Raw genomic sequence first — 22,731 nt, forward strand, 5'->3', positions numbered from 1 at the left:
TTAGTCTGACATGATCAATATTTGACGAACCCATGCTGAGCCTTACTTATCACCTTCTCCTGTTCTAAGAAATTTTGGATCCTATCTCTTATTATTCCTTCTAATATTTTCCCCACAATGGATGTAAGGCTGACCGGTCTATAATTTTCAGGGTTAGTTTTGTTACCTTTCTTCCATATTGGTACTATGTTAGCTATGTCCCAGTCCCTTGGTACCATCCCCGAGTTTATTGATTCCCCGAATATCCGATATAATGGTAGTGCTATGACAGAACTCAATTCTTTTAGTATCCTAGGGTGTATTCCGTCCGGGCCAGGAGATATGTTACTATGGGATACGGTCACTAGGTCGACAAGAATTGGGTGGACACCATTAAGTCGACATGCAGAAAATTTGACATGGCTGTAGGTCGACATGTCATTATGTCGACATGGGCAAAGTTGACAGTCAAAAGGTCAACATGGGTTTTTCACTGTTTTTTTGAGCCGACGGGTGGTATTTCATGCAATACCATCCACTTGGGCATGGTGGGAGAATAAAATAGTCTGCCAAGCATAACGAGGCACCGTGCCCGAAGCATTACGAGGAGACTTGATGCTACGTTTCACTGCCCATGTCGACTGTGGCGACATTTGGGTAAAAAAAAAAAAACAGTGAAAAACCCTATGTCGACCTTTTGACCGTCGACCCTGCCCATGTTGACTAATGCTTTTGTCAATCTAATGACATGTTGACCTTTCTGCATGTCGACCTAATGGTGTCAACTCAATGCATGTCGACCTAACTGCTGTAGTCCTAATGATCCATTCTCGTTACTATTTAGGTTCTGTAATGTATTTTTGACTATTTCCTCACTCAAGCACACAGTCTGGGAGAAATTAGGAGCCGAGCATTTAATCTGTGGGAGATCTCAAATCATTAAATACCGGTGGGAACGTCCTCTAGAGGAGACGGATAATGATACAGATGTTTAAGGTACCGGTGGGAACGTCCTCTAGAAGAGACGGATAATGATACAGATGTATAAGGTACCGGTGGGAACGTCCTCTAGAAGAGACGGATAATGATACAGATGTATAAGGTACCCGTGGGAACGTCCTCTAGAAGAGACGGATAATGATACAGATGTATAAGGTACCGGTGGGAACGTCCTCTAGAAGAGACGGATAATGATACAGATGTATAAGGTACCGGTGGGAACGTCCTCTAGAAGAGACGGATAATGATACAGATGAATAAGGTACCGGTGAGAACGTCCTCTAGAAGAGACTGATAATGATACAGATGTATAAGGTACCGGTGGGAACGTCCTCTAGAAGAGACGGATACTGATACAGATGTATAAGGTACCGGTGGGAACGTCCTATAGAAGAGACGGATAATGATACAGATGTATAAGGTACCGGTGGAAACGTCCTCTAGAGGAGACGGATAATGATACAGATGTATAAGGTACCGGTGGGAACGTCCTCTAGAAGAGATTGATAATGATACAGATGTATAAGGTACCGGTGGGAACGTCCTCTAGAAGAGACGGATAATGATACAGATGTATAAGGTACCGGTGGGAACGTCCTCTAGAGGAGACGGATAATGATACAGATGTATAAGGTACCGGTGGGAACGTCCTCTAGAAGAGACGGATAATGATACAGATGTATAAGGTACCGGTGGGAACGTCCTCTAGAAGAGACGGATAATGATACAGATGTATAAGGTACCGGTGGGAACGTCCTCTAGAAGAGACGGATAATGATACAGATGTATAAGGTACCGGTGGGAACGTCCTCTAGAAGAGACGGATACTGATGCAGATGTATAAGGTACCGGTGGGAACGTCCTCTAGAAGAGACGGATACTGATACAGATGAATAAGGTACCGGTGGGAACGTCCTCTAGAAGAGACGGATACTGATACAGATGTATAAGGTACCGGTGGGAACGTCCTCTAGAAGAGACGGATAATGATACAGATGTATAAGGTACCGGTGGGAACGTCCTCTAGAAGAGACGGATACTGATACAGATGTATAAGGTACCGGTGGGAACGTCCTCTAGAAGAGACGGATAATGATACAGATGTATAAGGTACCGGTGGGAACGTCCTCTAGAAGAGACGGATACTGATACAGATGTATAAGGTACCGGTGAGAACGTCCTCTAGAAGAGACGGATAATGATACAGATGTATAAGGTACCGGTGGGAACGTCCTCTAGAAGAGACGGATAATGATACAGATGTATAAGGTACCGGTGGGAACGTCCTCTAGAAGAGACGGATAATGATACAGATGAATAAGGTACCGGTGAGAACGTCCTCTAGAAGAGACGGATACTGATACAGATGTATAAGGTACCGGTGGGAACGTCCTATAGAAGAGACGGATAATGATACAGATGTATAAGGTACCGGTGGGAACGTCCTCTAGAAGAGACGGATAATGATACAGATGTATAAGGTACCGGTGGGAACGTCCTCTAGAAGAGACGGATAATGATACAGATGAATAAGGTACCGGTGGGAACGTCCTCTAGAAGAGACGGATAATGATACAGATGTATAAGGTACCGGTGGGAACGTCCTCTAGAAGAGACGGATACTGATACAGATGTATAAGGTACCGGTGAGAACGTCCTCTAGAAGAGACGGATAATGATACAGATGTATAAGGTACCGGTGGGAACGTCCTCTAGAAGAGACGGATACTGATACAGATGTATAAGGTACCGGTGAGAACGTCCTCTAGAAGAGACGGATAATGATACAGATGTATAAGGTAACGGTGGGAACGTCCTCTAGAAGAGACGGATACTGATACAGATGTATAAGGTACCGGTGGGAACGTCCTCTAGAAGAGACGGATAATGATACAGATGTATAAGGTACCGGTGGGAACGTCCTCTAGAAGAGACGGATAATGATACAGATGTATAAGGTACCGGTGGGAACGTCCTCTAGAAGAGACGGATAATGATACAGATGTATAAGGTACCGGTGAGAACGTCCTCTAGAAGAGACTGATAATGATACAGATGTATAAGGTACCGGTGGGAACGTCCTCTAGAAGAGACGGATACTGATACAGATGTATAAGGTACCAGTGGGAACGTCCTCTAGAAGAGACGGATAACGATACAGATGTATAAGGTACCGGTGGAAACGTCCTCTAGAAGAGACGGATAACGATACAGATGTATAAGGTACCGGTGGGAACGTCCTCTAGAAGAGACGGATAACGATACAGATGTATAAGGTACCGGTGGGAACGTCCTCTAGAAGAGACGGATAACGATACAGATGTATAAGGTACCGGTGGGAACGTCCTCTAGAAGAGACGGATAACGATACAGATGTATAAGGTACCGGTGGGAACGTCCTCTAGAAGAGACGGATAACGATACAGATGTATAAGGTACCGGTGGGAACCCAAGCTGGGACAATTTTTTTAAAGTAATATACAGTTAATGCCCCAGATAACAGACCGCCTCCATTGTAGCTCCACTCTCTGCGCCCCACTACACGTAGTCCTGTCCTAGTTTCCTGTACACAGTGGTGTATATATGTGTACCTCGCCTGTCCTGTACACAGTGGTGTTTATATGTGTACCTCGCCTGTCCTGTACACAGTGGTGTATATATGTGTACCTCGCCTGTAATGTACACAGGTGGTGTATATATGTGTACCTCGCCTGTCCTGTACACAATGGTGTATATATATGTACCTCGCCTGTCCTGTACACAGTGGTGTATATATGTGTACCTCACCTGTCCTGTACACAGCGGTGTATATATATGTACCTCGCCTGTCCTGTACACAGTGGTGTATATATGTGTACATCGCCTGTCCTGTACACAGTGGTGTATATATGTGTACCTCGCCTGTCCTGTACACAGGTGGTGTATATATGTGTACCTCACCTGTTCTGTACACAGTGGTGTATATATGTGTACCTCGCCTGTCCTGTACACAGTGGTGTATATATGTGTACCTCGCCTGTCCTGTACACAGTGGTGTATATGGGAAGCGGTCATCTATTAGAATGAACTTAGGTCTACAGTCATTAGGTCGACCCCACTAGGTCGACTGGCAGGAAGGTCGACCTGACTTAAGGTCGACATGGGCCAAGGTCGACATGACTTAAGGTCGAATTTGCATAAATGTCGACATGAGGAAGGTCGACTGGTCATAAGGTCGACATGGGTTTTTCACTGTTTTTTGAGCCGACATGTGCCGACAGGCGGTATTTCATGCCCTACCATCCACTAGGGCGTGGTGGGAGAATAAAATAGTGTGCCGAGCGCAGCGAGGCACCGTGCCCGAAGCATTGCGAGTGAAGCGAGCGATGCGAGGGTCCGATTCTCATTGCCAACTGTGTCCATGTCGACTGTGTCGACATTCGGATAAAAAAACAGTGAAAAACCCATGTCGACCTTATGACCAGTCGACCTTCCTCATGACGACCTTTATGCAAATTCGACCTTAAGTCATGTCGACCTTGGCCCATGTCGACCTTAAGTCAGGTTGACCTTCCTGCCAGTCGACCTAGTGGGGTCGACCTAATGACTGTAGACCTAAGTTCATTCTGACAGATGTCCCGATTCCGTGTATATATGTGTACCTCGCCTGTCCTGTACACAGTGGTGTATATATGTGTACCTCACCTGTCCTGTACACAGCGGTGTATATATGTGTACCTCGCCTGTCCTGTACACAGTGTTGTATATATGTGTACCTCGCCTGTCCTGTACACAGTGGTGTATATATGTGTACCTCGCCTGTCTGTACACAGTGGTGTATATATGTGTACCTCGCCTGTAATGTACACAGCGGTGTATATATGTGTACCTCGCCTGTCCTGTACACAGGTGGTGTTTATATGTGTACCTCGCCTGTCCTGTACACAATGGTGTATATATGTGTACCTCGCCTGTCCTGTACACAGCGGTGTATATATGTGTACCTCGCCTGTCCTGTACACAGCGGTGTATATATGTGTACCTCGCCTGTCCTGTACACAGCGGTGTATATATGTGTACCTCGCCTGTCCTGTACACAGCGGTGTATATATGTGTACCTCGCCTGTCCTGTACACAGCGGTGTATATATGTGTACCTCGCCTGTCCTGTACACAGCGGTGTATATATGTGTACCTCGCCTGTCCTGTACACAGCGGTGTATATATGTGTACCTCGCCTGTCCTGTACACAGTGGTGTATATATGTGTACCTCGCCTGTAATGTACACAGCGGTGTATATATGTGTACCTCGCCTGTCCTGTACACAGGTGGTGTATATATGTGTACCTCGCCTGTCCTGTACACAGTGGTGTATATATGTGTACCTCGCCTGTCCTGTACACAGTGGTGTATATATGTGTACCTCGCCTGTCCTGTACACAGTGTGTATATATGTGTACCTCGCCTGTCCTGTACACAGGTGGTGTATATATGTGTACCTCGCCTGTCCTGTACACAGTGGTGTATATATGTGTACCTCGCCTGTCCTGTACACAGCGGTGTATATATGTGTACCTCGCCTGTCCTGTACACAGTGGTGTATATATGTGTACCTCGCCTGTCCTGTACACAGCGGTGTATATATGTGTACCTCTCCTGTTCTGTACACAGTGGTGTATATATGTGTACCTCGCCTGTCCTGTACACAGCGGTGTATATATGTGTACCTCACCTGTCCTGACCTAGTCTCATGTACACAGTGTGTATATATGTGTATATCACCTGTGATCTGGTCCTGATGATCATTGCCTGGTGGATGGTCGCTCCGCGTTCCGTTCTTCAGGCAGTACTGCACCAGGCTGAACGTTGCACTGCGTGGATCCTGGAAGGCCACAAAGAGCTTAGACTTGGAGATGCACATCTTCCCAATCTGCTGGGAGCAGTAGAAGCTCATACACAGACTGAGGCTCTCCTCACTGAACGGGAAGAACCTCCAGACCTTCACCGTCAGATCTGACCCTAGAAGAACCGGCAGGAACAGTCATTACCAGGTTACTCAGTGATCAAATTATTACAGCGCAGGAGTCAGTGAGGTACTTATTACAGCGCAGGAGTCAGTGAGGTACTTATTACAGCGCAAGAGTCAGTCCTGTGCTTATTACAGCGTAGGAGTCAGTCCTGTACTTATTACAGCGTAGGAGTCAGTCCTGTACTTATTACAGCGTAGGAGTCAGTCCTGTACTTATTACAGCGCAGGAATCAGTCCTGTACTTATTACAGCGCAGGAGTCAGTCCTGTACTTATTACAGCGCAGGAGTCAGTCCTGTACTTATTACAACGCAGGAGTCAGTCCTGTACTTATTACAGAGCAGGCGTCAGTCCTGTACTTATTACAGCGAAGGAGTCAGTCCTGTACTTATTACAGCGCAGCAGTCAGTGAGTTACTTATTACAGCGCAGGAGTCAGTCCTGTACTCATTACAGCGCAGGAGTCATTGAGGTACTTATTACAGCGCAGGAGTCAGTCCTGTACTTATTACAGCGCAATAGTCAGTGAGGTACTTATTAAAGCGCATGAGTCAGTCCTGTACTTATTACAGCGCAGGAGTCAGTCCTGTACTTATTACAGCGTGGGAGTAAGTCAGTCCTGTACTTATTACAACGCAGGAGTCAGTACTGTACTTATTACAGAGCAGGAGTCAGTCCTGTACTTATTACAGCGCAGGAGTCAGTCCTGTACTTATTACAGCGCAGGAGTCAGTCCAGTACTTATTACAGAGCAGGAGTCAGTGAGGTACTTATTACAGCGCAGGAGTTAGTCCTGTACTTATTACAGCGCAGGAGTCAGTCCTGCACTTATTACAGTGCAGGAGTTAGTGAGGTACTTATTACAGCGCAGGAGTCAGTCCTGTACTTATTACAGCGTAGGAGTCAGTGAGGTACTTTTTACAGCGCAGGAGTCAGTCCTGTACTTATTACAGCGCAGGAGTCAGTCCTGTACTTATTACAGCGCAGGAGTCAGTCCTGTACTTATTACAGCGTGGGAGTAAGTCAGTCCTGTACTTATTACAACGCAGGAGTCAGTCCTGTACTTATTACAGAGCAGGAGTCAGTCCTGTACTTATTACAGTGCAGGAGTCAGTCCTGTACTTATTACAGCGCAGGAGTCAGTCCTGTACTTATTACAGCGCAGGAGTCAGTCCTGTACTTATTACAGATCAGGAGTCAGTGAGATACTTATTACAGCGCAGGAGTCAGTCCTGTACTTATTACAGCGCAGGAGTCAGTCCTGTACTTATTACAGCGTAGGAGTCAGTCCTGTACTTATTACAGTGCAGGAGTCAGTCCTGCACTTACTACAGGGCAGGAGTTAGTGAGGTACTTATTACAGTGCAGGAGTCAGTGAGGTACTTATTACAGCGCAGGAGTCAGTCCTGTACTTATTACAGCGCAGGAGTCAGTCCTGTACTTATTACAGCGCAGGAGTCAGTCCTGTACTTATTACAGCGCAGGAGTCAGTGAGGTACTTATTACAGCGCAGGAGTCAGTGAGGTACTTATTACAGCGCAGGAGTCAGTCCTGTACTTATTACAGCGCAGGAGTCAGTCCTGTACTTATTACAGCGCAGGAGTCAGTCCTGTACTTATTACAGAGCAGGCGTCAGTCCTGTACTTATTACAGCGCAGGAGTCAGTGAGGTACTTATTACAGCGCAGGAGTCAGTGAGGTACTTATTACAGCGCAGGAGTCAGTGAGGTACTTATTACAGCGCAGGAGTCAGTCCTGTACTTATTACAGCACAGTAGTCAGTCCTGTACTTATTACAGCGCAGGAGTCAGTGAGGTACTTATTACAGCGCAGGAGTCAGTCCTGTACTTATTACAGCGCAGGAGTCAGTCCTGTACTTATTACAGCGCAGGGGAGTAGGGGTAGGGGTGCGGCATTATCCCCAAACATACAAAGACCAAAAATATGTGACAAACTCTAGTAAACCTGTCACAATGACACTTGTCGACGTAACAGCTGTTGACCTTGTTTATTCCACTATCCACGCCAGCCAAAAGCGTGACGAGCGCAGCGAGACGCGCCAGGGGACGCGTTACGCATCCTACCGACCTTTTCATACCCCACTATCCACGTCAGCGGGGAGTTTACTTTATAAAGTGTGGCGAGCGCTGCGAACCTCGTGAGGGGACTTGGGTAACTTCACATGTATTCCCCGTCCGCGCGCCACACTAAACAAAATCAACTCCACGCTGACGTGGATAGTGGGGGTATGAAAAGGTCGGAGGACGCGTTCCGCTGCGCTCGCCACGCTTCGGGCTGGCGTGGATAGTGGGGGTGTTTCAGGAACACACTCACACCTGCCATATCATACACCTGAGACAGTAATGACCACATGTGTTAACTGGTAACTTGATTTTAGTAAAGATTAAGAAAAAGAATCAAGGAAACATGATTAAATGACAATACAATAGGGGGGGGGGGGGTGGCTTGGAGTAACATGGAATAGCTGCAGCTCCCTCCATAGATCCTAAATACCATCCTGAAAATTCCCTGGTGAATCCCCGTGAATAGTTGACATGCTGGGATAATAGAAGAAGTCTTGTCCCCTACCAGGCGGTGTGTTTAGCGTGGGCGACCAGCAGCCTGAGTGGAACTGAGCATCTGGGGCTGCGGCAGGCTTCTTGGAGGAGTGCACACCGTGTTTCCGGCAGGAGTGAGCAGACGGACGGCAGGAACGCGCCGGCGGCAGTGCTGTAAGCGGCGTTACTGCCACAAAAGAATCTCCGCTCCCCCCGGCGATACTGAGGGTCTAGTGCTGGCGCTGCGGGTGATGTGACTACCGCAGATTGACATAGAAGAGATCTCCTTTCCCTCTGGTGACACTGAGTGCCCGGTGGCAGCGCGGCAAGCGGTGGAACCGCTACAAAGGTACTCTGCGGCTGCAGAAGATTCAGAGAACGCTCTAGAGGCAATAGTATATTCTGGGTGACTGCTGTGATTGCCGGGTAGCCATCTCCCCCCTCTCCACAATATAACATGGTTTGTGGGTGAAGCTGGCCCCCTCCTCCCTTTTGATATAAAGGTGCCTGTGCACCTGGGAGTCCCGGTGAAGGTGCCAGAGGGCAGAGACTCATTAAACGCACAGAACAGATTAAATGTTTCTCTGTTGGTTTATGGGCAAAAGAGAAAGTACAAAGGAGATAAAACAGAGTGGGGTATCCAGAACTCCGACCCTTGTATAGGGCAAGGCCAGCCTGAAGGGTTTTTTACTCTAATTATTCTGCTTTCTTTGAAATAAGTGACTGACTCTTATCTTTCAGCCTGCTGCATATGGTTAGTTGAGCAGTTAAAGTGAGCAGTGGAGTCTAAAGAAATACATCTAGAACTACATTGACTATTCCATAAGGCATATACAGTAAGCAGTTCTGTTTCCCGTGGACTTTGTACATTACAACAACTGAGTAATGGGGAAACCCAGTGCCGCACGTAACACGCAGTCTTCCAGATCCAATGTACACAGTGTCCCAAGTTCACCATCCCCACACGGTGAAATAGATAGCTCTATTAACGAGCCAGCTCAATCCAGAAGCAATAACTGAATCTGAACAAAGGGTCACGGAAAAAATCGGTCAAGTACAGATAGACGTTTCTTTGCTTAGACAAGATCTGCAGAAGATGCGGGAAAGAGTAACCGAAACGGAAAATCGTATATCACAGCTGGAAGATGCTGCTTCCCCTTTAACAAAGAAAGTTGAATATCTATCGATTCAAGTTGTAACTATTCAAACTAAGCTCTCAGACATGGAGGAAGGATGGCTGACACCGTTATTCACTAAGGAAGGGTTTTCTCAACAGTTCGCTGTGGAACGGGCGCACAGAATAGCAGGAGGAGGAGCCTGGAGCTTCCACAGTAACTTTAATAGTTCGCTTTCTACATTTTAAAGATAGAGACACTGTGCTACACATGGCTCGTTCAAAAGGCGTGATACTCTACGACAATCATCCAGTGTCTCTATATCCTGATTTTGCCATTAAGGTACAGAAGAACCGTGCCAGCTTCACACAGGGTAAATGCCAGCGGTGAGAGAAAAACATACAATACTCAATGCAGTTTCCTGCGAGACTGAGAGTTATTCATGAGAACTCAACTCACTTCTTCACCAGTGTAACAGAAGCCGAAAAATGGGTAGAGACTCGACTCCGTGTACAGTGCTGAATGCAGCACCATGGCAGGGAAGAACATAATGCTGTAGATTATCATTGGGTGTTTTTTTCCCCCCCCTACCAGTGTAATGCATAAGAATAAGTGAATACACTAGATAAAGTCGAGCTTAAATCGCCATTGAAAATGATCAATCAGTAAATCCGGGATGATAATGGAGGTTCTGTAGCTCTAAGGCAGGCATGTCCAACCTGTGGCCCTCCAGATGTGCTGAAACTACACATCCCAGCATGCATTGCCATCATTCTAGCATTCCCTAATAGAAAAATTGTGGCAAGGCATGCTGGGATGTGTAGTTTTAGCACATCTGGAGGGCCGCAGGTTGGACATGCCTGCTATAAGGTCATCAAGGAAAATCTTAAAATATATACTCCTATGTATTGTAATATTAAATTGTACCGTGTAGAACAGAAGCTTTTTTTAGTTTATCGATGCTCGTTACCATAATATATTTAGGATAATATGCTTAAAGGACCGGCAGGATTGAGCTTTATGAGCTGGACTGTTAGGGGCCTTAATAACACGGTTAAAAGATCACTTGTTATGTCCCAACTACGTAAATATGCTGCGGATATTATTTGTCTATCAGAGACGCATTTTTATGGAGACAAGGTTAAGGCACTAAAAAAGCCCTGGATGGGGCCTACTGTATGTTCCACTCAACCTTTACTCATAACGCTAGAGGGGTGTCAGTCCTGCTAAAGAAAACGGTGAATTTCTGAGTAGATAAGAGCTTGATAGATTCCAAAGGAAGATACAGATGGAGCCGGGCTCCCTCTCAGGGCCGTCTTTTCGTATGGGCTTAATGGGCACTTGCCCAGGGGCCCCAGGTGTATAAGGGCCCTTTTCTGATAGTTGAGGATCCCCTTTTTCCAGGGATACCAGAATTTTGAAAATCGGCCCTGGGGAACTGGAGATATCCAACTTCAAAGCAGCAGTCCACATTAACTTCTGCTAATTACTCATTTACTTCCCAGTCATATTTCTCAGGTTCTCTCTGACTTGGTTTTTCTGAGAGTATAGTCCAAAAGCTGGGACTCTCCCCTTTCTGTCAACACTAGCGGCTTGTCTCTATCTTTCTCAGAACCAGAGATATCAGCCTTCCAGCAGCCGGTCCCTGCTCCAGCTACAAACGTCTGGTGTACAGTTTTATATTTTTGTCAATGGATTGCTCTGGCTCCTGCTCCCCAAGTTCCCAGCACCTCCTGAAAGATGGGACTCTAGGTTTTTATACTATTGAAGGCTAAGAAATCTATTTACAGATAATTGCCGATATCTGCAGTCAAACAAGCTGCCATTCCACCGGAAAATGACGAATATTAAGCCCACTCCATTATCCAACCCTCCCCTGTGTATAAAACACCCCCTACCTCCCTGGAAGTCATTTACAAAGGACCCGTCATTCAGCTCAGTGCCCCTTCCACACGTTAGTGTTCTCCCTCCCACCACCTGTGCAGTAAAGGAGTAATAAGCCGAAGTTACTGCTCCAGGTCCTACATGTTGAATGGAAGATATAGCACCCTCTGCCACCCGTGGGACATCAAAGCTGCTGCTAATAGCACCCCCCACCCCTAGGAGGGGAGAATGGGTAAGAGCCCCAGTGCATTGCTTTACCCAGGGGCCCACACTGCTGTTAAGACGGCCCTGATGGTGCCCCCCTGTCATTTTCTCCTGGATCCGCCCCTGTATGAACATATACATATATATATACACACATACTGTACAGCGGCACTCACAAGGTTGTGTAGGGAGGGGCCCCGCTGGACTGCTTTGCCCGGGGGCCCATAATGCTGTTAAGATGGCCCTGCTCCCTCTTGCTGGCGAATCGCCAGAACGTCACCGCTGGCGATCCGCCAGCACTCCGGCTCTCCTCTGACTGAGACGCGCGTTCGTCGCACGCGCGTCTCAGTTTCCGGACGACGGGAACCCTCTCCGTCTCCGCTTCAGGGAGACGGACAGGGTTAGGGGGGTGCGGGGAGGCGGTGGGGACCCCGGGTGACCACCGACAAGCCGGCAGGGACCCGGGGGAACCGTGTGAAAGGGGACGCGCGCGCATCTCGTGCGCGTGCGTCCCCTTTCGCAGATACAGATGGCGGGTGGCGGGGGATGGCAGCTGGCGTCACCATCGCCATCCCCTGCAAAGAAGAGACCCACGCCATCTGTATGTGTTTCTTAGAGCTATTGTAAATTATAAACCTTTATATATATATATATTAGTAGTATACATTCCGCCTCCGTATAATAATGAGGTTCTCTGTGATCATTTGAAATTTATATCAGAGCACCCTGAAATCCCCGCAATATGTATGGGAGATTTTAATAACCTTATGATAGATGGAAAGAGAGTGGAGCAAGAATGTCCATACCGGACTATTCCCTACTGTCTAGGAGAACTGGGTCTGATAGAGATATGGCGGGTAAGGAATCAAGAGGTACTGCAGTTTTCATGTTATTCACCCACACATAATACCTTTGCAAGAATAGATCTGGCCCTGAAATCTCCCATATTAGACCCCGCAATTATTAATGTAAAATACATGGCACAGGGAATTTCAGACCACTCCCCTATTCTATTGAATATTGATCTAAACTTGGATTATGGAGAAGTGGCCTGGAAGCTAAACCCCTTTTGGCTGGAGCTGATGGGTACAGACAGGGGTCTGGTACTGGAATGGGAGGGTTATGTCACGCATAATAGTACATACCAAAACATCAATATTATGCGGGGTACACACCAGGACGACCCGCTCACGATGCACATCGTGAGCGGGTCGTCAGTGTCTCGTCCGACCCACTCACGGTGACGAGGGGCGGCACGACCCGCTCACGATGTGCACCGTGAGCGGGTCCGATCCGATGGCGACCCGCACCCGGCTGTATGGTCGTCATTGAGATCCTACCTGCAGCAGGTAGGATCTCAATAACGACCGACCGACCCGCGGGACCGCGCATCGGTATCGGTCCACAGCAGGTCAGAAAAGGACACAATCTACATCCAATTGATCGGAATTGGATCGAGATTGTGGGGATCGGGCCCTAGTCGTCCTGGTGTGTACCCAGCATTAGACAGGATGCTTTAATGCAGGGATGCGCGGGACATTTATTACAGAGATCACAGAGATAAAGAGAAAGGGCAGGAAGGAGGAAAGGGATCTGGAGAACAAATATCACCAGCTGGAGGCTGAATACATTAGCTCTGGAACAGTTTGTGCTAGAATACAATTAATAGATGCAAAACAAAAAGTCTAAAAGGAAGCTGCAGTTCTCTAAGCACAGACATTATTATCAGACAGATATAGGGGGCAGCCAATTAGCATTCCTGGCCAAAAACGAAAATAGTAGTAACATAATATCTAGTATTATAAACCCTCAGGGCAAAGTATGCTATATGGCAGGGGAAATGGTGGAAGTGTTCTCGGGGTACTATTCTGATCTGTATGATTCCGGGAATACAATCAATGCAAATCGGCTGGAAGAATACTTGAGTCAAATTTCTATGTCATCTCTTGCAGAAGCAGATGCCCAGATGCTAGAAGCTGAGGTTGGCCATCGCCTCTCTTCCTGCCTCTAAGGCACCTGGTAGGGATGGAATTCCATCGGAAGTCTTTAAAAGATTCAGAGACTTTTTTGTCCCATATCTTACAGAATTGTTTAATTCACTCCTAGCATGGGGCTCTTTACCTTCCACTATGACAGAGGCAGTGATTATCCTGATACCAAAAAAAAGACAAGGACCCTCTCCTCCCGGAATCATGCAGGCCTATTTCCCTGCTAAATGTAGAAATTAAAATTCTGGCTAGAATGTTAACCACACGGCTAAATCGAGTAATAAAGACTATAATACACCCAGATCAGTCAGGGTTTATGCCAGAAAGAGCTACAACTCATAATCTGCGGCGCTTATACTATCATTTACAGAGAGGTCAGAGCTTAAAGAAAGAGGCCTTTGTTGTGTCTTTGGATGCAGCCAAGGCCTTTGACACAGTCGAGTGGACTGTCCTTCAGAAACTAGCGTTTGGACCCCATTTTCTTAAATGGATCCAGATGCTACATGCTTCTCCGGTAGCAAGAGTTTCCGTAAATGGACATATTTCAAATCCATTTAATCTGAAAAGGGTTACCCGACAAGGCTGCCCTCTCTCCCCGGCTCTGTTTTCAATGGCAATAGAACCACTTGCATGTTTAGCACGTTTAGTTCCAGAAATAAGAGGCATTAAAATAGGAGAGATAGATGATGTCATTGCCCTATATGCAGATGATATGCTGTTCTTCCTGCGGGATGCTGGGAAATCTTTACAGCAAATGCTCAACGTGGTGAATAGATTTGGGGATTTTTCAGGATTACGTATAAACTGGGACAAATCTACTAGATTACCAATATCAGGCCATATCCCGGAGGAACAACAGCTCACATACCCACTAAAGTGGACTGTGCAATTTCAATATTTAGGGATATGGATAACCCCTTGTCCACAACATTGTGTGGAACTTAATGTACAGTACACCCAGTGACAATAGGATTTAAAGAACGCATGCATATATGGAAAAAACTACCAATAACACTTACTGGGCGCCTAAATAGGTTTAAGATGGTAATAATGCCAAAATACTTGTATATTTGGCAAAATGCACCATATACATTCCAAAAACAGTGTTTTCAGCTATAGAGAAACTAATAATATCCTTTATATAGAAAGAAAAGTCACCATGCATAGCAATTAAAACATTATACAACTCTAAGGAACAGGGAGGCTTAGCCCTTCCAAATCTAAGAAATGATTATATAGCATCCCAAGCGTCGCATCTAGTGGGCTGGGTCACTAACATAAACGATCCTCTGCTACAGGCCTACCTTAGTGAACAGCTAGGATTGTGGGACTCCTCACATATAAATGACCCAGGTGATATTAATATGGAGACACCTTCAGGCTGCCTGCGAATGGTCAGGGATAGAAACTGAATCTCCGCTGTGGTTCAATAAAAATATCCAGAGTTAGAGAAGTTGTCCGCTGACAATTTATAGGGTGACATTCTATGGGATGAGATAATCTGACTTTGGCGAATTTTATCGCAAAAACTGCCGTTTTCGCACTTTTTCCCTAATTCGCATATTAAATGAGATGCGAAAATCGGCAAAAAGTGCGGTTTTGTCACGAAATCGGACTTTTTAAAAGTGCGATTTTTAGTTTTCGCCAGAACTCGCATCCAGATGTTTTCACATTGAAAAGTATACAATTCGCATATTTAATGAGATGCGAATTTGAAAAATGTGTCTAAAAATCTAAAAAAAAATCAGACCAGGTTCTGATATGCGAATTGGCCAGAACCCTGCACAGATCATAGAGATCTGTGCATGGCCCCGTGTTAAAAATGTGGAAAAGTGTTTTTTTGACAAAAAAATAGCGTGGGGTCCCCCCTCCTGAGCATAACCAGCCCCGGGCTCATTGAGCTGGGGCTGGTTCCAAAAATACGGGGACAAAAAGCATAGGGGTCCCCCGTATTTCTGAAACCAGCCCCGGACTTTTAGACCGGTCCTGGTTCCAAAAATACGGGGGACAAAAAATCTGGGGATCCCCCGTATTTTGAAACCAGCACCGGGCTCCAACAGCCCTCGGTGTCATGCCACAGCCGGGGGACACTTTTTATATAAGGTCCACCGGCCGAAACATGAGCACCGTGGCTGGTCAGCCTTGGACGGGGTACCTGGAGGAGTGGGACACCCCCCATAAAGGGGTTTTCCCCCCCCCACCAGGCTTCACCCGTCCAGGGCTGAGCCCGGGGCTGTCACCGGCGTCCGTGGCCAGTGGACGCCGGCCTGATATGGTTAAATCTTCCATACATAACATTGCTTTATACAGGAGAACTACAAGTGCCAGCAGACCTCCCCCCGCATGCTGGGACTTGGAGAACCACAAGTCCCAGCATGCGGGGCATTAACCCCTTCCTGACAGAGCCAGTTTTTGCGTTCCTGACAGAGCCATTTTTTTCAAATCTGACATGTTTCACTTAAGTGGGGATAACTTTTTTTTGCTTTTACTTATCCCAGTGATTTTGAGATTGTTTTTTCGTGACACATTGTACTTCAAGTTAGTGGTAAATTTGGGTCGATACAGTCTGTGTTTTTTTGTGAAAAATACCAAAATGTCGTGAAAAAATGGAAAATTTTGCAATTTGCAAAATGTCACATTTTCTGCTTGTGAGACAAATAAATATACCACTCAAAATAGTTAATAACTAACAAAGACCATATGTCTACTTTATGTTGCAATCATTATTTCAACCTCCTTTTCATTTTTTTGGACACTAGGAGGCTTCAAATATAAATAGCAAATTCTCAAATTTTCAAGAAAATTTCAAACTCTGATTTTTTTAGGGACCAGGTCAGTTATGATGTGACTTTGAGTGACTTGTATGTGAGACACCCCCATAAATGATGCCATTTCAAAAACTGCACCCCTCACAGTATTCAAAACAGCATTTTGGAAGTTTGTTAACCCTTTAGGTGTTTCACAGGAATTAAAAGAAAGTGTAGGTGAAATTTCAAAATTTCATTTTTTTTGCAGATTTGCAATTTTAATACATTTTTCTAAGGAACACAGTAGATTTTACTAGAGAAATGTGACTAAAAATTGATTCCCCCAATTCTTTGGTTTTCATAAATATCCTATATGTGGCCCTAGTGTGCACGGTGACCAAACCACAGGCTTCATAATAGAAGGAGCACCTACTTGATTTTGGAGCCTCCTTTTTATGAGATTATTTTTTAGGCACAATGTAGGTTTCTAGGCACCATAAGATGCTAAAAGTTAGGTACCCCCCCACAAGTGACCCCATTTTGCAAACTACACCCTTCAGGGAATTCATCTAGGGGTATAGTGTACATTTCAAACCCCCAGGGGTTTCACCAATTGTGGTACAACTGGGCAGTGAAAATGAAAAAAATTAATTTTTCATTTTCACAGCTCAGTTGTATCAAAATTGGTGAAACCCCGGGGGGTTTGAAATGTACACTATACCCCTTGATGAATTCCCTGAAGGGTGTAGTTTGCAAAATGGGGTCACTTGTGGGGGGGTTCCACTGTATGGGTGTTTCGGGGGTCATTCAACCAGAATCTGTGCTGCGAAATCCAAAAATCACTCCTTCCCTTCTGAGTCCTGCCATGCACCCAACTGGTATTTTTTGGTCACACATGAGGCATTGCCGTACTCGGGAGAAATTGGGGCACAGATTTTGGGGTGCTTTGTCTCCTTCATTCCTTGTGAAAATGAAAAATTTTGAGCCAGATCTGCATTTTTGTGTAAAAAAATGTAATTTTTTACAGAAAAATGCAGTTCTGGCTCAAAAATTTTTATTTTCACAAGGAATGAAGGAGACAAAGCACCCCAAAATCTGTGCCCCAATTTCTCCCGAGTACGGCAATGCCTCACGTGTGACCAAAAAATACCAGTTGGGTGCATGGCAGGACTCAGAAGGGAAGGAGTGATTTTTGGTGGTGGAATGAATGGTGGGTGCTATGTCGCATTAGCAAGACCCCCGAAGCAACAATACAGTGGAACCCCCCCACAAGTGACCCCATTTTAGTCACCAGCTTTGGGAGGGGGGCTGGCGCTGCGGCTGGCGGGGGGGTGGGAGGGGTGCTGGCGCTGCGGCAGCCGGGTGGGTGGGAGGGAGGGGGGCTGCCGGGTGGGAGGGGGGGGGGCTGGCGATCGGTGGTAATCGGTGCGGTATATACACACACACACATACACACACATATATATATATATATATATATATATATATATGTGTGTATATATATATATATATATATATATACATATATATACACACACACACATATATATATATATATATATATATATATATATATATATAAATATATTTTTTCAGTGCATATATTTAATTTTTTACTTTTTCTGCAGCTTGATGCTGCTGCTGCTGCTGCGGGGGGGAGGGGGGAGGAGAGCAGCGCTGCGTGCGCTCCAGACGCTCCGGGGGAGCCGGGGGTGCTGCTGCTGCTGCCGGGTGAGTGCCCGGCGGGTTCGAGGGGGGGCTGCACATCGGTGGTGATCGGTGCTGTACTTGACAGCACCGATCACCACCGATCCCTGTGTTACCGAGCGGCTTAGCCGCCGGTAACACAGGAAACGCTGTGAATGGCTGTTCAGATTTGAACAGCCAATCACAGCGATCGCCGACCGGGGGGGGGCACCCCTGCCCCCCCTGGGCGGCGAGGGGGGATGTCTGCTGTCAGGGACAGCAGACATCACCTAACTGTCACTGCGTCTCTAGACGCAGTGACAGTTAGAAGTCATGACGTACATGTACGTCAAATGTCGGGAAGTACTTCCCGACCATGACGTACATGTACGTCAAATGTCGGGAAGGGGTTAATGGGCCCGCTGGGACTTGTAGTCCACCTGTAAAAAGAATGTTAAAAAAAAACACACACAGAGAAGTAAAACTTTATTACACACACATTCACACTCCTCACTTTTACACCCACGTACTCACCAATCCAGGTCCAGTGCTGTCCTCTTCACAGCCAGCTCCCCCCGCACTGCGGCTCTCTCCGATGCCACTAACAGCCTCTGTAGCGCTGTCCCAGCGCTACAGAGGCTGAAAGCGTCTTTGGCTTATGCGTCTCCATGGAGACGCATAGCTCAGCCAATCAAGGCTGAGCTATGCGTCTCCATGGAGACGCATCGGCCAATCACGCTCTCAGCCTCTGTAGCGCTGGGACAGCGCTACAGAGGCTGTTAGCGGCATCGGAGAGAGCCGGTTCTCCCCGCTGTCAGTGCGGGGGGAGCCGGCTGTGAAGAGGACAAAAAATGCGATTTTGAAAAGTGCGATTTGGTGCGAATTTTAGACATGCCTAAAAATCGGAACCCATAGAGGGGGAAATTTACTAATATGGATTCGTAGAAAAAAGGTGTATTCGTAGGGAGAAATACACCTTTTTTTTACGAATTTGTATTTTTTATATTTTCTATCACCAAAAAACAACAATTCGTAGTCCTAGGGATGGAACATTCGTATTTGTATTTACAAATACAAATGTCTACACCATAGTTAGGATACGAAAGAAATCACCATTCAAAAGAATGGTGGTTCCTGATGTACTAAGCAGCCGTATAGAAAATTCTTTTTTCCTGTCGTATTCTCGTTTTAGCCTGCACGGATCAGTCAGATCCGTGCAGGCTGCGGTGTAAAAATAAATAAAATAAAATAAATAAATAAAAAATGGCGTGGGGTCCCCCCCCACAGCTGTAACCAGCACCAGGCTGACAGAGCCTGGAGCCGGTAATTAAAAAATCAGGGAACCCGACAAATAGGGGTTCCCTGATTTTTAACAACCAGCCCCAGGCTCCTGCTCTGGGGCTGGTTCCCAAAATACGGGGGACAAAATGAGTAGGGGTCCCCCGTATTTTAAGAACCAGCCCCAGGCAAAACCAGCCAGCAGGGTAATGCCACAGCCGGGGGGAGACTTTTTATGCAAGTCCCCCCGGCCAAAGCATTCATCCCTACCGACTAGTCAGCCTGGCCAGGGGCCCTGGGGGAGTGGGGACCCCCCCAATAAAGGGGTCCCCCCCTCCAGGACTTACCTGACCAGGCTGAAGCCTGGTGCTGTCCCCGATGCCCCTGGGCGGTGGGCATCGCGCTGATTCAAGTGTAAAAAAAAGATTAAACTATTGTTTTTTACTGTGGCACTACAAGTGCCAGCAAGCCTCCCCAGCAAGCTGGGACTTGGAGAACCACAAGTCCCAGCCTGCTGGGCATTAAAGGGCCCGCTGGCACTTGTAGTTCCACAGTTAAAAAAAATAGTACACAAAACACACTGACACAAATTTTAAATAAAAGTTTAATACACACATCACACACACACACACTGATACTTATCTATCTTGATCCCGTCGGTAGGTCGCTGGCTCCGGTGTCGGCGGCTCCGGTGTCGGCGTCCTGTCTGAAGAGCAGGAGCCTGGGGCTGGTTGTTAAAAATCGGGGAACCCCTATTTGTCGGGTTCCCTGATTTTTAATTACCGGCCCCGGCTCCTTCAGCCTGGTGCTGGTTACGGCTGTGGGGGGGACCCCACGCTGGGTTTTTTTTTTTTTTTAATTTTTCTATTTTTTTTACACTCTGCAGCCTGCACGGATCTGACTGATATGATGGATCTGACTGATATGATGGATCTGACTGATCCGTGCAGACTGCCTGTACGAATTCGTATTAGCGGCCGTATATATGGCCAGCTAATACGAATTCCTACGACATTGGTGGGTTACAAAGCAGTCGTATATGACTGCTTTGTACATTCGCCTCCGGAACACGACTTTGCATACGACTGAAACAGCCGTATGCCGTCGTAGGGGAAATACCAATACGAAAAACTAGGTTTTTCATATTGGTAAATTTCCCCCAGAATGTCACCCATGGTCTCAAAAAGAGATTGTTGTTATTGGACAACTCTACATGAATGGACAGTTTAAGACCTTTGGACAGCTACAAAATGAATATAATATACCAAACAAGCATTTCTTTAGGTATTTACAACTATGACATGCAATCCAAAGTCAATTTGGTGGGCTTACCATAGAAACCTCTTCATCACTGAAATTATAGCTTCATAGGTCGGGTATCTAGACTATATAATACCATAAATTTAGGTCAGCACCAGCCCCTAATGGAGTGATTAAGAACGAAATGGGAGATATATTTGGGCCCATTATCAACAGAGGATTAGGAAGATTTATTAGGATCTATTAAGCATGCAACATCTTCAGTTAAATATCAGCAAATTCACTTCTTGTGTATTCATTCTGGGTACAAGTGTGGAAAGATCTTAAGATGACAACTCCTTCAATAGCACAAATGGGTCCTAGAGCCTGCTTGCTTGGCATGGAAATAGGGGGGGGGGGGGGGGGAGATCACTCACCAATGCTCTACCCTTATGTTGTTACAGTAGCTTGATCACTCTGGCGTATGGTTCTCGCCTAAACGCCCAGCAATAGCAAAATGGAGAGCATTGGTTAATGACGTGATGAAACACGAAAGATATATGTTTTATTTAAGGAACACACACGATAAGTGGGACAGATGGCGGAATTCGCACTTAGCAAGGCTAGGCGATGAGAAGATAACAACTTAAATCAAGACAGTGTCAAGTGTAAGAATTAAAATAGGTAGGATTAGTTTAAGCACTTCTTTGGTTTCTTTGGTTTTGGTTCTTTGTGACTATGACCACTATAGGGCACAATTTATATATAAAAAAAATAGTACTTGTTTCCTAGAACGGTGCCCATTTCTACGTACGGCACCGTAGGGAAATCTCATCGCATTGCATGGGCCATTATAGCGGCATGCGATGCGATTTTTTAATGTAATTTTTTCAATGCTCTTTTGCCGCCCTATATCGCATCGCATTGCATCGCACCTCCCGCATAATTGCATGTGATTTTATAGGGTGTGCGATGCCATTACTTTAGGTATAAAATAATATGATTGTATGTCCTAAAAATAGGTTTTAGGCACCCCCCCCCCCCCCTCACACTATTCACGCCACCCCGAATCGTGGCGAGCACAGCGGAACGCGTCCTCCGACTTTTTCATACCCCCACTATCCATGTCGGCGTGGAGTTGATTTTATATAGTGTGGCGAGCGCAGCGAGACACCGAGCCTGAAGCATGGCGAGCGCAGCGAGCTCCGCGAGGGGACGCAGATTACTTTACATGTATTCGTGTACATGTGGTAGGGAATATAGATTGTAAGCTCCACAAGGGCAGGGACTGATGTGAATGTTCAAATATTCTCTGTAAAGTGCTGCAGAATACAGTATGTATGCGCTATATAAGAAACTGTTAATAAATAAATAAGGGGTCTTCTGCGCCAAGGGTCTTCCTCCAGATGAACTCCTGCAAGTAGGAGACCAGCTGATGGAGCGCAGTCCCCCTTTGGTGCTTATTGCGCCACTTTCAGGAACCCCACAGCTTCTGAATGTTCTGGGTGTGAACCCCACTCTCCAGATCCATTAAGTGGTACCGGTGGTTCACCCTGGCGTGGTGGTACCCAGCCTGCTCCAGCTGCTCCATCTTGTAGACCCACCAACAGTCGGAATAAATTGTGGTCCCCGGTTGCGCGTTCCTCTCGATGGCAGCAATGAGGGTGCTGGCATCACGTCTCTCGATTGCCGTCACAAAGCATTCTCCGGTCTCCCTGTAGATGCCCCCGAAGATCCAGTGCTGGGGCAGCATGCGGCCAACGTTGCTCTTCCGTTTAACGAACAGGCTTTTGTCAACTTCCACGATGGTGCCTGGGCTGCCAATTCGCCGGTGAGGCTGCAACAGGAGGTTGACGGTGCAGGCCTCCTGCATTAAGTTGTTATAGAGGACAGTGGTTGCCTGTGAGATGGCCAGGTGTCGCTCACAGAAGCGGATGCTGGTCAGCGCCTCTGCCCAACAGAAGACAAAGCGGATCAGGGTGACAAAGGTCAGATGGCACCTTCTGAACCACTGCAAAGCCCTGACACTGACCTTCTTGCCACAGCTGC

The 22,731-nt window shown here is 46.5% G+C and overlaps 1 protein-coding gene across 1 annotated transcript in view; it reads right to left on the reverse strand.

Annotated features, from left to right (window-relative positions):
- The window catches only part of WDR97 (WD repeat domain 97), a 305,848-nt gene that overhangs the window by 152,756 nt on the left and 130,361 nt on the right, over window positions 1–22,731 (reverse strand). Inside the window, exon 8 of the mRNA XM_083145263.1 lies at window positions 5,740–5,976. Coding sequence (XP_083001389.1) covers window positions 5,740–5,976 — 237 coding nt within the window. The remainder of the gene's footprint in view (window positions 1–5,739; window positions 5,977–22,731) is intronic.

Source organism: Crinia signifera, chromosome 5 (genome assembly GCF_055691185.1).
Source record: "Crinia signifera chromosome 5, ASM5569118v1, whole genome shotgun sequence".
Classification (NCBI taxonomy): Eukaryota; Metazoa; Chordata; class Amphibia; order Anura; family Myobatrachidae; genus Crinia; species Crinia signifera.